Genomic DNA, 16407 nt, shown 5'->3' on the forward strand with positions numbered 1-16407 from the left:
AGAAGATATCACTAAACATAACAAAAAAATTAACTATAGCAAAAGTAAATTGCAATTTGCCATATGTTTGTTGTCAAACTCAAACATTTGATTTATTAAATCAATTTTAATGATTAAAAATAGCCATTATTTGATATTGATTTGTATTTTATCAGATAGCATTTTAAGATGTCATATGCTCGTTACAATGTGCCCCTCACATGTCACAATGTACCCCACCTATGGGGCATGTTGTGACACATCACTTCCATTCTTTCGGTGTAAATTAAGAAAAAAGTATACACTGTATTAATGAACCAAAAACCACATCATTACTAAAACGTGTGAAATGAATGTGTGGAAAAAATAAATACTCTGAACCCCAAGTGAATTTACACAAACTGAGAAAGTGAAAAATGTTAGGTTGTGCCCCGCTCTCCCCTATATTTCCATGTTTAGGATTTTTTGGACCTATAACAACAATCCAAAGTTGTTTGGATTTAGTGCTTGTTAGTATTGATTGTTACAAAGATCTAGATTTATGTATTTGCTTGTTTTTATGTCTCTCTTTCTTGGTCTCATTCGAAAGAGTGTGTTTAATCCCACCATCTAGGGGATTATTAGAGGCTCACTGTTTTTCAAAGTCATTATGTAACTGTAAGGCCAGACCAACTGTTCGTGTGTTCATTTCCAATCCAATAACACATCTGTGCGCCTCTATCTCTGGTTGTGTAGCTACTAATAGATCCACACAGATCTGAAAAGCAAACACACAGTATAGGTTATCACTTAGTCTATATTTAAAACTTTTAAAAACAGAATTTGCATGATATTTTGGCCGAGTGAACAGTGCTGAGGGTTTTTTTTATTTTTTTATTTTTTTCAGAAGTGACATTGCAAAAGGATTTTGAACAAGGTTTTTGCAACCTTCACACACTCACACCCTTTCACAGTGTTGTACAAAGGCAATTGCGTGAAAAGGGCATGCGGATATTGAAGCGGAATATTCATGACAGATTTCCTCTACAGAAGTGTTTCAATATTCACTGAGCTCCCTACCTAGACCACATTTTAGTTATATTCGGCGCTCGCGGCATTTCGGCCATCATAAACTCGCTATGAGTCTGGTGGGCTCAGTGTGTATGAATGAGTTGAGCTCACTCGGAACAGTCTTGATGTCCTAAGTTGTTGACTACGCAGGCACCTCTGTAGTAATTGAGACACGGCCGCTAACTTCCTTTGGACAGTAACAGTGCGACAGTCTCACTGACTGAGACACTGAAGCGCATCACTGTGATGGAATAGCCGGTGAGAAGCGACTTCAACATTTTCTACATCAGAGAAACTTTGTGAATAAAGAAAATACCTGGATTGCGATTGAAGTGGTGAGTTCGAATATATATATTTATATATATTATTGTTTTACTTCATTTTATTTACTTTATTTTATAATTATTAGCTATTATTTTTGTTCTTGTTTACATTTTTTTTATGTAAGACCTTTTCTCTTTTAAGCTGATTTCCCATTTTCGTTTTTTTTAACGAGGTTTCTATCTTTCATACCTAGCTAATTTAGGCTAAATAGTAGCCCTAATATTAGCATTTAATGTAAATGTCTCCTTAATGTTGATTGTCATAAACTCTACTTTTCCGGACTGTTTTGCCGCTTCTCTGTAAACCAGAATCGGTGGCCTGTTGCTTAGAGTCATCTATTTTATTTATTTATTTATTTATTTATTTATTTATTTTTACTGATCATACTGTTACATAAAAATATAAAATTGTCTAATTTGAATCCGAAAAGTAGAACTGAAGCCTTTAGCTACAGTCTTAACTTTAACTTAGCTATGCAAATAGCCCCTATATAGCGCCTGGTCTCTTCTCTTCCTTTGATATCTAGCCTACCTGGTTCAGTCAGACTCATATTCCATCAAATAATCAAGTTGTTTATTCTGAATTCTTTATTTGGATTACTTTCTAATGTAGCCTGACGCAGTTTCTGTGTCAGATTCAAATTAGGCTAGATGTTTTACTTAAACGCAGTCACATGTGTTTGAGGAACCCGCATGTTTCTTTGAAATAATATCAGGCTTTATCTTTAGTTACCCCGGTACTTCCGCAGTTCATAGTTTTACAGAACATACCAATATCAGAGGACACATTTTAATATTTATCTTCCTCCTCAAATAATCGATCTCCTCATGTAAAACGACACTCACAAACACTCTTACAGTTAGGCTACATTTCTCTATTGACTGGAAGTAAATAATCGTGCGGTAGTTCTGACAGTTTGCACATACAGTATGTTTCTGGGTGAGAAAACAAAAAACAGTGAGAGAGCAAGCAAGGACAAGGAAGGTGAAACTGACACATCTCATATTTGCATGTGTGTGGTTAAATGGACAGACCTGTAGTTCTATAGTCTCCTCACGCTCCTGTGGGAAGAGTGGAGGTGGTTCATCTGAACTCTGGACCTCTGAGGGACAAAACAATCTTTAGATGGAATGGGTGACACTGTCGAAAGGCAAATGTGAACACTTCCTACGGGAACGATCAGTTATCGGATCCTCTGTCGGAAGAAGGAAATGTACTTGTGATCAAGCAATTAAGCAGGTTAAGAGGAGTCAAACTGAGTAAAGGCTTGTAGAGTACACTTTTATTACATAAATAATAGACTTTAAAAGAATAGGCCTATACTTAAAGGGATAGTTCACCCAAAAATTACAATTCTGTCATAATTTGTTCACCCTCAAGTTGTTCCAAACCTGTATGCGTTTACTTCTGCTGAACACCAAAGAAGATATTTTGAAGAATATCACTCTTTAAAAAAATGGTTCTTCGTCGTAATCATAGAGGAACCACTTTTGGTGCTAAATAGCACCATATCTTAACATGTTCTGTATATGGTAGCGGTGCTATATAGCACCTTAGTCAAAGAACCGGAGAAGAACCGCTGAAGAACCACTGAAGCACCAAAATTGGTGCTATATAGCACTTACAAAGGTTCCCCTATGATTACAAGCCAAGAACCATTTTTGGTGCCATTTAGAACCTTTTTTTTAGAGTGCAGTAACCAAGCAGTTCATGGACCCATTGACTTCCATAGTACGGAAAACAAGTACTATCGAAGTCAATGGGGCCTATCAACGGTTTGGTTACTGGCATTCTTCAAAATATCTTCTTTTGTGTTCAGCAGAAGAAAGAAATCTATGACAGAATTGACATTTTTGTTTGAATTCTTCCTTTAACTGTGCTTTTTTTGACCCATTTAAGTAGGACTTAAGCACATCTTTACAAGTCATTTCATAATTACTTATTTTGTGTTTGAAATATGAATAAAGTTAACTGCCGAATGACACGTACAGTATTTATGGTAAACTAAGATATAGTGCTTTAGTATGTTAGGGAACACATCAAAATAAGTGAACTTATGTGTACTAAAACGTTTAATTTGACATTAAGTGTGTTAAGAAAGATAGTCATGAAAGTGTATTTTATTTCAAGTATTCTCTTTTTACACTTCATTTCAGTAACAGTTTTGAAAAATATACTTGTAAAAGATTTGAAGTACACTACAAGGGTACATTCAATACAAATAAGCAACCGTCTTTGTCACACGGGACCTGACTCTATTAAAGAGTCAGCCACTCAAACGAAAAAAAGCATTTGAAATGAAAAACAAACCCAAAGTAACACGCTTCAAAAAAGTAAAGAGAAAGCAGAACATGGGTGAGCAAGCTAAGGGAAACAAATTCTTAATGCATCACATATTTCTCAAACCTTTTACGTCTACTGAAGGAAGCAACTTTACTAGCTGTTCTTGAATTCAGTGTTGAACAGAACTCCGCTTCATTGCCCCTCGAATAACATCTCTACTGTTTACGTCTTTATCTTGTTTATCTTCAGGACAAACAGACTGGTCATTAATATGAAATATGGTGTTTTGGTTGTGGTTTTGGGTGAGGCCATGTGTGTCCTGGCTAAAGGTTAATTATCAATCCGGAAAGGAAACATGAACCTACACCATAACCAGCACATTGCTGTTCAAGTTAAGGGTTCTTTGGCGATCACAGAGAGACCGAAGAGCTCAGAAACATGCACTTTCCGTTCGCCTCTCCTTCAAAAGTTGCTTTTTTTTCTTCCAACAATCAACCAAGCTGGAATCTATTTGTGATGGAGGCAGTTCTGTGTGTTTTGGTTGGTTAAGTTCTGCTATATTCAGAAGTATGTTGGGGTGTTAAGGCTAGCTGATTTAAATCAGCTTTGAACATTAGGCCTTAACCAACCACAGTTTCCACTGAGCAGCTTCCGCATGTACATGTGTAAGCGTGTTAATGACAAAACCACAGGCGAGTGAGAACTGCAGCCTTCAACGTGGAAGTTAGTGTAAGAAACTGACTTTTGTTTCGCCTTTCACTACTTTTATCAGTCATGGCTGCATTTCCCAAAAGAATCACAAGTTTAATTGTAGCGACCAGTGGCCTCTATAATCTATTTTTGGAAAATTATTTCCATTTAACTTTGGAAATTCTAATCTGAAATATCATCTCGCCTCATATTGTATTAAACATATAGCCTACAAGCAAGTGTTAAGTGGTGAGGAATGTATGGCACATTACAGACATTTTCTCATTTTCTCCCTCATGATCTGTACCATACATGCGTTTTGAGCAACAAAAATGGGCGTTGTTTGGAGGGAACAACCCCTGATTTGTATAATGTTTTCTATATTTTCGGAATGGCTGTTTTGTTTTTAAATGTACAAGAACAACCTGCATTCATGTCCTCATGTGGTGAACTCTTCAGGCCTCAACATGGGCTGTGTGGGGACCAAACCGGAGCACGATCCTATTGGCAAATCGATGGGAAACGATGACAGCCGCAACCCGACAACACATTACTCCAAAGACCCCACGACAGGGAACAAGGATGTAAGTAGAAGAATTGTGGAGTTTCCAGTTATATAGGCCTATATAAACATATTTTGTTGGTTATTCCTGATCATGACTTCTACTTTAAAAAAAAGTGCTGAGTTGAGATGAGCTAAACCATAAATTTCGGTTGTTTCAGCATATTTTGCGCCTTTGTATACTGTACTTCCACTTTCTTAGAATGGGTGATGTGAACATATTTCTAAAGTACAATTATCATCTTGTCTTTGCACATGCCTAACTCTTTTTTTTTTTAATTTTTTTTTTACCTCGCTTAATCTGTTAACTATGTTAACTTTTGAGCACATACCTTAAATGGTTATAATTCATGAATGCTTTTGGAATACAGACCAAATGTTGGTCTCTTTTTTAAAGAAGCTTAAACTTAAACTTCAGCAGATTATTACAGAAGTGAAAGCCGCTTCAAAAATGAAAGGGTTAAAAAGTTTACTTTAAAGCAAATGGACTGAATAATAATTTCGACAAAAAAAATGTCTAAGTTGTGTTCCAAACATTGAAATTGATATCAGAAAAATTAAGGTTTTTTTAAATACTGTTTCCATTGTAATGCAATGCAAAACGGATTTCACAGGATGAGTGTTAAAGCTTTTGAATGATACAGAATATTTTAAATGAATTTATGATGAAAATATATGATAGGGAAAAAAGACACTGACTACCGAGACACTGCCAGTTTACAGGCGATACCCTAAATTGAGTGTGTTTAAATATGCATCATTTATCATCTAGGTTAATACTTTATTTTAAGGTGAAGTAGTTACACGTTACTACATTTACTTAGTATAGTAAAACAGTAAATTATGAATAATTAGTAACTAACCCTAACCGTAACTACTTATAATAAGTACATGTAGTTATTAATATTAATATTACACAGTACTTATTTGAGTACTTATGCAATGTAACTACGTTACCTTAAAATAAAAGGTTACACTTTATTCTAATGTGTCATTGTTACAGTATAATTAAATATTTAAGTACTGAGTAAGATTATTTAACTACATGTACTGACTATAGGGTTAGGGTAGGGTTTGGCTGAGGGTTAGTCGCATGTAATTATGCATCATTTACAGTTATTATTACTATAGTAAGTACATATAACATACGTAACAAGGACACTGTGAAATAAAGTGTTACCAACTGTAAACTCTTGTAGCTCTGCACTTGGATGGTTTCTAGCTGCTTCTGCCTGATTTGCATAATCGCCATAAAAAGAGTTCAAACTGTTTATTTCTTTGAACAGATATTTGGAAAGCTGCCTCAGACGAGGCTGTTTTTACTCTCAGAAAAGAGAACTGAAATGTCTAGTTTGGTGTCTTAAATAATGCACTCTTTTTTTCCATCTACAGAACAGATTACCTCCCAAGCCAGCGACTCCTGGGACAGAAAGTAAGTGAAGGTTTCTTTGATTAATCAGGAGATTTCATTCAGAAAGTTAGATAGAAATACTTGATCAAAAAACACACAGTCAAAGCATATAGCAAATGCTTTTCAACATGAAAAAGTAGCTAGTTTTGAGGTTCAGTGGAGCCGTTAATAGTAAATACTTTTCCCCACATGCATTGCATTGAACCCCAAAGTGTGCTATGAGTAACAGTCAGAACTTTAACCGAAAATACAGTATATGCTCAGCTCAAAACATGTTGTACCCTATTGGAACCGTGCTTGTGAAAAAGCATGTGAAGTCCGGAAATAGAACTGTTGTGAATGTGTGATCACAGCTCTTTCACACTAAATATTCCATTTGTCTTTAGCTTCAGACAACATTGCCATAGCTCTGTATGATTATGAAGCTATGCATGAAGGTGACCTGGGCTTCAAGAAAGGGGACAGACTCAGAATCCTTCTGGAGTAAGTAGTCCTCTGATTCTATTTGATTCTCGATCCCGCTTCTTTGACTGATTGAATTATCTTGTTACGTTTAGGTCGGGTGAGTGGTGGAAAGCGGCGTCTCTCAGCAGTGGTAAGGAGGGCTTCATCCCCAGTAACTATGTTGCCAAGGATACTCTGGAAACCGAAGAGTGAGTAAATATAGTTTGTGTACATTTGTTGTGGTGCCATTGATATACAATCAAACCAAAATGAATTCAGAAATCTTCAACATTTGCTCACATTATCACAGTTTATTCGCTATAGTTTAGAACATGGTAATAAAATAGGACAAGAACTTTGATACTTTGATAGAAAGGTATGTAATGGAAAGGTATGTAAAGTGTCTGAATAATTTGGATCCCAAATTTTTTATCAATTTTACTGGTAGTCTACTGTATGAAGAATTGTTGGGTATAATACGTCAGTTTACTTAATTTTGCTATCCTCACTTACATAAATGAACTATATATAATATAATATAAAACTACTGCAAAAAATGCTTTTCTTACTTAGTTTCTGGTCCAAACATCTAAAAATTCTCAAAACAAGAAGCATTTACTAGCCAAATAAAAATTATTGTCTTGTTTTGGGGGGAAATAACACAAAATTAAGTGAGTTTTTGCTTAAAATTAGCAAAATAATCTGCCAATGGGGTAAACAAAATAATCTTAATTCAAACAGAAAACAAGATTATTTTGCTTACCCCATTGGCAGATTATTTTGCTTATTTTAAGCAAAAACTCCCTTAATTTTCAGTTATTTCCCCCCAAAACAAGACAAAACTTTTGCTTGTCTAGTAAATGCTTCTTAATGTAAGATTTTTTAGATATTTGGACTGAAAACAAGACAAAAATACTAAGTATTAGTGTGTGGGAAGTCAAAGAAATGCTTTTGTACATGTTTTTTGCCTTTACTATTAGAGCAAATATATTTTGTTGTAGTTTGCATTCACTACTTTAAAAATGTACCCTAATATAGCCTGGTTTCCATTACAGATTTGCACTAAACTTTTGCGATCTTTTCTAAATGTCGATAAAAAACGGTTGCGAAATTACGGCGTTTCCATTAACTGATGTTATGCGACTAAAACATGCATTTTTTCCCTCTTGCGATAAGTCATTCCAAAAATCATGTTGCAGTCATCACGCTAGCCATTATTTTTTTTTTATCGAATGAGACAGGTGTGTTATCTAAACATTAATGGCAAGGAAAGCACCTTATACTTGGGAGCGGTCACATATGAGGTGTTTCTGGAAGGTTATAGTACACGATTTCACAGAGGAATTGTGTATTCAGAATGATCATGTGACTTTTACGTACGTCAGGTGACCTGTAAATACGGGACAAAAACTGTTTCCTCAATTTGAAGGGTAATGGACAACTTCCGCTTCTGAAAACCCTGGAAATGTACAAAAGATCCATTACTGTTACTGTATTTTTGATCAAATAAATGCAACCTTGTTGAGCAAAAAAATTTAAAAATCTTTCCAAACACAAACTACCATACAGAAGTATATATATATCATTTTTTAAAATCTATATATGTCTGTGTCTTCAGTTGGTTTTTTAAAGGTGTCAGCAGAAAGGATGCAGAGAGACAGCTGCTGGCCTCTGGAAACAAAATAGGATCCTTTATGATCAGAGACAGTGAGACCACCCAGGGTACGTCCAGAGCGTTAAAGCTGTTGCTTTTTAGACAAGAAATGTAATCTTGAAGCATTAGCAGTATTATTTTCTCATATCTGTAACATTTTTACTTCAGCTGTTTATCCACCAGGTCCTTATCTGCTCTTAAAAACATATGCTCCTTTTCCTCTCAGGAAGCTACTCTCTGTCTGTCAGAGACTGCGACCCTCAAACGGGAGACGCTGTGAAGCATTATAAGATCCGCACACTGGATAATGGCGGTTTCTATATCTCCCCACGTATCACCTTCAACACCCTGCAAGATCTGGTTGCCCACTACAAGAGTAAGTATAAAATGCAAAGATGTGGACTACTGTAACATACATAATATCAAATTTCATTGGATAATAGACATCTCACCAACCTTTTTCTTGAAGGATTGTTCACTCAATTGTTTTACATTTAACAAACATGTACATCTACAGAGCAGAGCGATGGGTTGTGCCAATCTCTCACCACTCCCTGTCTGAGTCCCAAACCTCAGAAACCTTGGGAGAAAGATGCCTGGGAGATCCCACGTGAGTCCCTGAAACTGGATAAACGTCTGGGAGCAGGCCAGTTTGGAGAGGTCTGGCTGGGTAAGACACATACTGCTTGCTGTAATATGTATGTCTTATGTGTCTGTCTACTCCAACAAATGATGATGTGCAGCGTGGGTTGTTTAGTAGGTTCTAAACAGCTTTTCTGGTTGGTTAAAATGGATGCTTAGGACAATTAGAAATGTTTCAGGCATTTTATTTTGCCTTTTAATGTTTCAGCCATATTTTTGGCCTCACAAAATTTTGCTAATGTGACACACCTTAGGGTAATTAACTATATTACTTGAAGGAATTGTTTATTATAGAACATTATTATAATTATTATTTAAAAAATAATAATATTTGATTTTAATAAATACTATACACATATAAACATTTGCAATATTATATATTTTTGTATATATTAATATTCAATTGTAATAAATATTTGTTTATATTCACATGAAAATGTTCCATTGGTGTCTTTATTCATATTAACTATAATATTTATTAATATATGATTAATATTTAATATATATTATAAAAGAAAATAAAAAAACACCTCAGTGTCTTTTATCATGAATTATTTATTAATATATGTTAACTTTTTATTATGTGTTATAAATAAAAAAATAACATTATTGTCATTTATCAAATGAACTACAGTATGTATAATATTAAGTTATGTTCAATATTTATTATAAATAAAAATAACCTTTATGTCTTATTAATCAATTCATATATTTCAGAAATATATTATAAATCTAACAATTTAACAAGGGTGCCTTATTGCTTTATTAACAGAAAATGCATTAGATAAAAATTTAAGTATTCTATCTATATGAATCACAATGGCAATGTTATTCAATCAAATTATTATGACAGTAACACTTTATTTTTTCATTAAATACAAACCTGAGAAAAAACCCAAACCCAAAACTGTACCTAAAAACTGACCTGATCCTGAACTTGATCTGAAATCCTGAAACAGGGTCCTGTCAGACTTTGATCAGGTAGCGAACACCAATAAGTGAAAATGAAGAATATCAGTGAAACCCGTCTCTGTTTGCTTCTCAGCAACATACAACAAGCACACAAAAGTGGCAGTGAAGACTATGAAGCCTGGCAGTATGTCTGTGGAAGCTTTCCTCATGGAGGCCAACCTAATGAAATCCCTCCAGCACGACAAACTGGTCCGCCTCAATGCTGTGGTCACCAAAGAAGAGCCCATATACATCATTACAGAGTTCATGGAGAAAGGTGTGTGTGACTTTAGCCACTCCACTGTGCAATGCATATTGCATAGCCTTATTATTATTTATCTGTTTGTGCATATGTTTTTCAGGCAGTTTACTGGACTTTATTAAAAGCGATGAAGGGAATCGTGTCCAGTTGCCCAAACTGATTGATTTCTCAGCACAGGTGAGACATTTGTTCACTTAATGTGCTTTCCTCCCCCATATAGAATCACATGTTCCCTTGTTGTGTAAGACAGGTTTTTCCTAGTAGATTTCAATATTCAAATGTGATAACCGACAGACAGTAATATTTGTGCACAGAGGTGAGTGTGTGAGAGAGAGGGTGGAGTCAGCAATTAACATGACAGTCTATTCCCCTTTCTCTTTGTCACTGTTAATCCAAGATAATATCAGTTTGTTCTCTCTATTGTGCAAGTGATTCTTTAAAACAGTAAAATATTGTCACGGTTGGTTGAATCCATAAACGCACAACGAAGAATAATCCACAGAACAGGTTTTAACTCTTTCCCCGCCAAACACAGATTTTTTTCAGGTTTCCGTGTTTTCACTGTTATATGCCAGGGGGCGCTATTACACATCTTCTGAATGAGTACAGAATCTCCTGATCAAAACACATGAGAAGAAGACGCACAAAAAAAACCCCAAGTGATCGTATGGAAGCAGATGCAAATCTGCTCTGGATGTAGTCTTTGACAAAAAAGGAATGCATGAAGCTAGGAATAAAACCAGAGGTGGACAAAGTACACAACTCTATTACTTGAGTAAAAGTAAAAGTACTACTGGTCAAATATTACTCTGTTACAAGTGAAAGTTCTAAAAATAGATTTTTACATAAAGGATTAGTTCACTTTTAATTAAACATTTGCTTATAATTTACTCACCCCCATGTCATCCAAGATGTCCATGTCTTTCTTTCTGCAGTCGAAAAGAAATCAAGGTTTTGGATGAAAACAGTCTGCTCTTTCTTTTGATATATTGCATGCTCAGATATTCATACAACAAAATATTCTATGGGCCTTTACATTTTTGTGAAAATGGTCAAAAACACTGGTGCTGGCTGGCAACTTTTTTTTTTAAACGCTGGCGGGGAAAGAGTTAATGACAAAACAAATACTCAGGAGAAATGCAGAGAATAAGTAACAAACCACTTTAAACAAGGACAAACAGAGAATATGTGAGAACACAGGGTTTAAATACACGGAGCAAACAAAGGGAAATAATGAGTTCATGATAACACTTTACAATAAGGTTTCATTAGTTAACATTAGTTAACTACATTAGTTAACATGAACTAATAATAAACTGCACTTATAAAGCATTTATTAATCTTTGTTCATTTCAACATTTACTAACAAATTATTAAAATCTTGTTAACATTAGTTAATGCACTGTGAACTAACATGAACAAACCATGAACAGCTGTATTTTTATGAACTAACGTTAACAAAGATTAACTAATGCTGTTGTTCATGGTTAGTTCATGTTAACTAATGCATTAACTAATGTTAACTAATACAATCTTATTGTAAAGTGCTACAGAGTTCATTAACAAGACAACAGGTGAACGGAATACAACAATCAAAGGAACAAACTAGAAAATTTGTCAAATGTCAAGGAAGACAGACGAATATATTATGTAACTTATGCTAAAAGTTTTACAAGAAATATTGGGGTTGAGGAAGTACGACATTAGAATTGTCATTGATGTTTCATTCAAGCAAGTGTGATGGTTGCAAAAAAGGGTGCGACACTGAGTTGGAAAGAGGAAGAGAATTGCAAGCACTTAAACAAGACAGATGTGAATCTGCCCTGAGCGATAAGAGGATTCACGCACATACACACACACACTGTTTTTGCATGCTGGTCTCCAGCATGGGTTGCTGGTTTGCTGGTCCAAGTTATATTTTGCACGCTCTGACCAGCTTGGGATGCTGGTGTGCTGGTGGACCAGCATATGGGTGCTGATATGATTCCAGCAAGACCAAAACAAAACTTGTGTATGTGTTAAAAGTTGTTGAAGTCTGTATGAAATCACCATTATGGAGATCAGTGTTTCGTTATGTGACTTTTAGTTGGGCACTTGGCCTTGACTTTCATTCTCTTTCAGCAATTGTTGAAAGTGCACGCTATCACTACTGGCTACAATATGTCATGCCCCTAACTGCAATGGCATAACTTTTACTAGGTACACTTTTTGGAATCAGTGACTGACAGTTGGATTTTGACATGGGAGTTCCCAAAAGACCATTAAAGTCTTTGAAAACAGCAACTTTCAATTTTGACCTTTCATTATCAATGGCTCTTTCTTAGCAAGAGCACTTCTCATAACCCCTGTTAATGAACAAACTGCATATAATTATGCTGTTGTTTGTCATTTTTCTTTGTTTTTAAAGAAATTTTGTTTGGCAAAGTACACAAATCTAATACTTCCCTACTATATAGTTGCGAAAAACCTACCCATCACAAAAAACGTTCTGTATTTTTAAATTTTCAAAAAAACATAATTTAGTGTGATTCATAAGCTGTTTTCCTCATGGGGACCAAATATTTACCAACAAGGTAAAACATGACTAGTATTACTATCCTTGTGGGGACATTTGGTCCCCATAACATAAGGAACAGGGATACACACACACATGTTGGGTTTTCATGTTTTATGGGAACTTTCCATAGACATAATGATTTTAATACTGAAAAAAAAACTGTATATTCTATTTTCTAACCCTCATCACAAAAACACTTTCTGCATTTTTAAATAAAAAAACAACAACATAATTTTAGTGTGATTCATAAGCTGTTTTCCTCATGGGGACCAAAAATGTACCAACAAGGTAAAAAATGACTAGTAATACTATCCTTGTGGGGACATTTGGTCCACACAATGTATAGGGTTTACCAGGACACACACACAGACTCATTATAGCTTATCGTACCTGTTGCTGACTGTTCTCTTGCTCTCAATGACACAAACTCAGTATATCATTAAAAGTAGCTTAAAAATAAGTAGCTAAAACCTGATTATTTTTCCTGACTTTAGACAGCAGAAGGCATGGCTTACATTGAGCAGAGAAACTACATTCACAGAGACCTTCGTGCTGCAAACATCCTGGTCAACAAGAGTTTAGTGTGTAAGATCGCTGATTTTGGACTGGCCCGTATCATAGAGGACAACGAATACACTGCCAGAGAAGGTTAGTCGGATCTGGTGCTCTGGCAGCCAACAGAGAAACAAATACATGCTTTTTATAGGTTATTGTCACCGAAAGTTGTGTTAATATGTTTGTTTTTTTTGTCCTAAGGTGCAAAGTTCCCTATAAAGTGGACCGCTCCGGAGGCCATAAACTATGGTTCCTTCACTATCAAATCAGATGTGTGGTCCTTTGGCATTCTGCTCACTGAAATCATCAGCTATGGTCGTACACCATACCCAGGTTTGTGGTCACCTCAGTGCACTGTGAATATGCTAAAAGGTTCATTCTCCAGAAATTCCTTTTTCAGTCCCTATTATTACAATTTATACAGTTAATAGGATTTTGCACTATTATTTGATTGATTTTACACTGGAAAACTCAACAAGTGAACTCAACTCAAATAATTTGAGGAAACCGACTGCCTTAAATCTTTTAGGTTTATAAAAAGTACATTTATTTTATGTTAAATTAAACTACTAACTAAGAAAATGACACACTAAAACTTAACTTAGTAAAAGAAACACATTAATTATACATCAAATTAGCTTATAATCTTTATATCTATTTCATTCAATTACTTGCAAGTAATAGCACATTTTAGTAACTGAATCAGTTTAAATTCTGCTTAATATAATCAGTTGATCATATAACTGTTTGTTGACCTTTTTTTGAGTGAAACTAACTAACTGTTCAAGATTCACACACAAGATTTTTTTAAATGTTTTTGAAATAAGTCTCTTATGCTCACCATGGCTGTATTTATTTGATCAAAAATACAGTACAAAACAGTAATATTGTGAAATATTATTACAATGTAAAATTACTGTTTTCTATTTGAATATATTTTAAAATGTAATGTATTACTCTGATGTCAAAGCTGAATTTTCAGCATCATTTCTTCAGTCTTCATTGTCACATGATCCTTCAGAAATCATTCTAATATCCCGATATGATGCTCAAGAAACATTTCTTATTATTATCAATGTTAAAAACAGTTGCTGCTTAATATTTCTGTGGAAACCGTGATACATTTTTTCAGTATTCTTTGATGAATAGAAAGTTCAAACAAACAGTATCTACTTGAAATATTTAGTAACAATATAAACGTCTTTACTGTCATCCATGCAAAAAATCTGACCACAAACATTTGAATGTCATATTTGAGGGAGTGACATAATAAAAGTATTTATGAACACCTGGTTCAAACGCTTCTGTCTTTATCATATTTCATTATATGGATACTCTTATTTTGGCATTGTCAAACTCAAAATATTCCAACTTTTTTTATTGAAAAATTGTTTACTGCACAAGCCCAATACTATGGTGTGGTGCAATAATATTAGTTAGCTACGGTCTTGCTACCTTGAGCCTGAAGTGAGAAACTAGGATTCCTTGAAATTCCAGCAATAACCTTATACAATTTCATAATAAAATTTAGAGGGGAAAAAAACTGTAATTCTTCAGAGAATGACCTAAAACTAACTTTGGGGTACCAGCAGATGCTAGAAACTTAACAAAATAATTGTACTACCTGTTTACGGTGTGTTTAGGTATGACAAATCCAGAGGTGATCCGTGCTCTGGAGAGAGGATACCGTATGCAGCGCCTGGACTCCTGCCCTCAAGAGCTCTATGACATCATGCTGGAATGCTGGAAGAACAAGCCAGAGGACAGGCCCACCTTTGAGTACCTGCAGAGTGTACTGGAGGACTTTTACACGGCCACTGAGAGCCAGTATCAGCAACAGCCTTGAGACACACACACACACACACACACACACACACACATCTTGCCTAAATCCCTCGTATCAGGAGCTCTCAAAGAAATGTACACATATATAACTTATCCATGCATGCCAACCCCTTGACTTTATACATATGTAGTGAAATCAAAGTTATAGTGTGTTATTTAAATTACATGTAAAAAGTAAATTTCAAAATCTCATTATAGCAGTTTTATTCAAGCAGAGCCCTTTGCCTTACACTGAGTGTTGCACAACAGAAGCTATATGAATTTTAATATAAAACCATTTTTTCATTAACTTTTCTGATTTATTTGTAAATACCTTATGTCAGATGTATTTTAAAACCACATTAAGAGCATTCAAATAAAGTTTTGATTGTTTATGAGAAGATTTGTTCTAAAACTTCAACCTACATTAGGTTTCAAATACGTTATTGTGGATTAGGAAATGTATAGAACTATATTTGTTCAGCAAACGGATATTGAATCGATTCTGAATCATTGCTCCAAACATTTTAGAAAAACATCTATGCCGAAGGTAGTTATGAATACATCTAGTATATCGTTTTTTTATTTAAAGGGGACATATTATGCCCCTTTTTACAAGATGTAATATATGTCTCACAGAATGTGTCTGTGAAGTTTCAGCTCAAAACACCCCGCAGATCATTTATAATACCATGTTGTAAATGCCCATATTTGACTGGAAGGAACAACATGCTGTTTTCGTGCATGTGTTTTTAAATGCAAATGAGCTGCTGCTCCCCAGCCTTCCCTTTACAGCTTGTGCCTCCATTACTCCAAAAACGTAAACATAGGTTTGCTTTTGATTATCATCTCTATGGCGGTCACGCTCACGTGACATTGCAGTTCTTCATCATCATGAAAGTTTATTATCTGCATGCGTTTCAAAGCCATATCAGTCTAAACTTCTGATCTATGGTTTTCTGAGCACACACACTCGAAGCACGCGCACAGAAAGCTGGCTGTCAGAAGTTCTCTTTCATGTGTTATTGCGCCTAAACTGTCAAATACACAAAATGTTGTCAAAAACACACAAAGTTCACATAAATACAATCAGTTATGTCTGTGAACGTAAACAGCAAGTAAAGAAGTCGCATGTATATAGGCTGTTAGATCTGTGTAAAGTGAAAGCAGCGTCATATGCACTGCTATATATGCTATATTAACATGAATCAAACAACAG

The 16407-nt window shown here is 35.0% G+C and overlaps 1 protein-coding gene across 1 annotated transcript; it reads left to right on the plus strand.

Moving 5' to 3' along the window:
* Positions 1-928: 928 nt before the first annotated feature.
* On the plus strand, positions 929-15589 carry hck (HCK proto-oncogene, Src family tyrosine kinase). The gene is made up of 13 exons (XM_079802137.1): positions 929-1364; positions 4786-4910; positions 6281-6320; positions 6686-6782; positions 6857-6952; positions 8362-8465; positions 8624-8773; positions 8915-9067; positions 10085-10267; positions 10353-10429; positions 13304-13457; positions 13566-13697; positions 15008-15589. The coding sequence occupies exons 2-13, from the start codon at positions 4794-4796 to the stop codon at positions 15208-15210; spliced, it is 1506 nt and encodes a 501-aa protein (XP_079658263.1). The 5' UTR covers positions 929-1364; positions 4786-4793; the 3' UTR covers positions 15211-15589.
* Positions 15590-16407: the final 818 nt, after the last annotated feature.

Source organism: Gobio gobio, assembly GCF_949357685.1.
Source record: "Gobio gobio genome assembly, chromosome: 21".
NCBI lineage: Eukaryota > Metazoa > Chordata > Actinopteri > Cypriniformes > Gobionidae > Gobio > Gobio gobio.

Coding starts and splice junctions, on each gene's coding strand:
- hck (XM_079802137.1), top strand. CDS start 4,794: ATGGGCTGTGTGGGGACCAAACCGGAGCACGATCCTATTGGCAAATCG. Junction 9,068..10,084: donor GTTTGGAGAGGTCTGGCTGG/GTAAGACACATA, acceptor TTTGCTTCTCAG/CAACATACAACAAGCACACA. Junction 10,430..13,303: donor TGATTGATTTCTCAGCACAG/GTGAGACATTTG, acceptor TCCTGACTTTAG/ACAGCAGAAGGCATGGCTTA.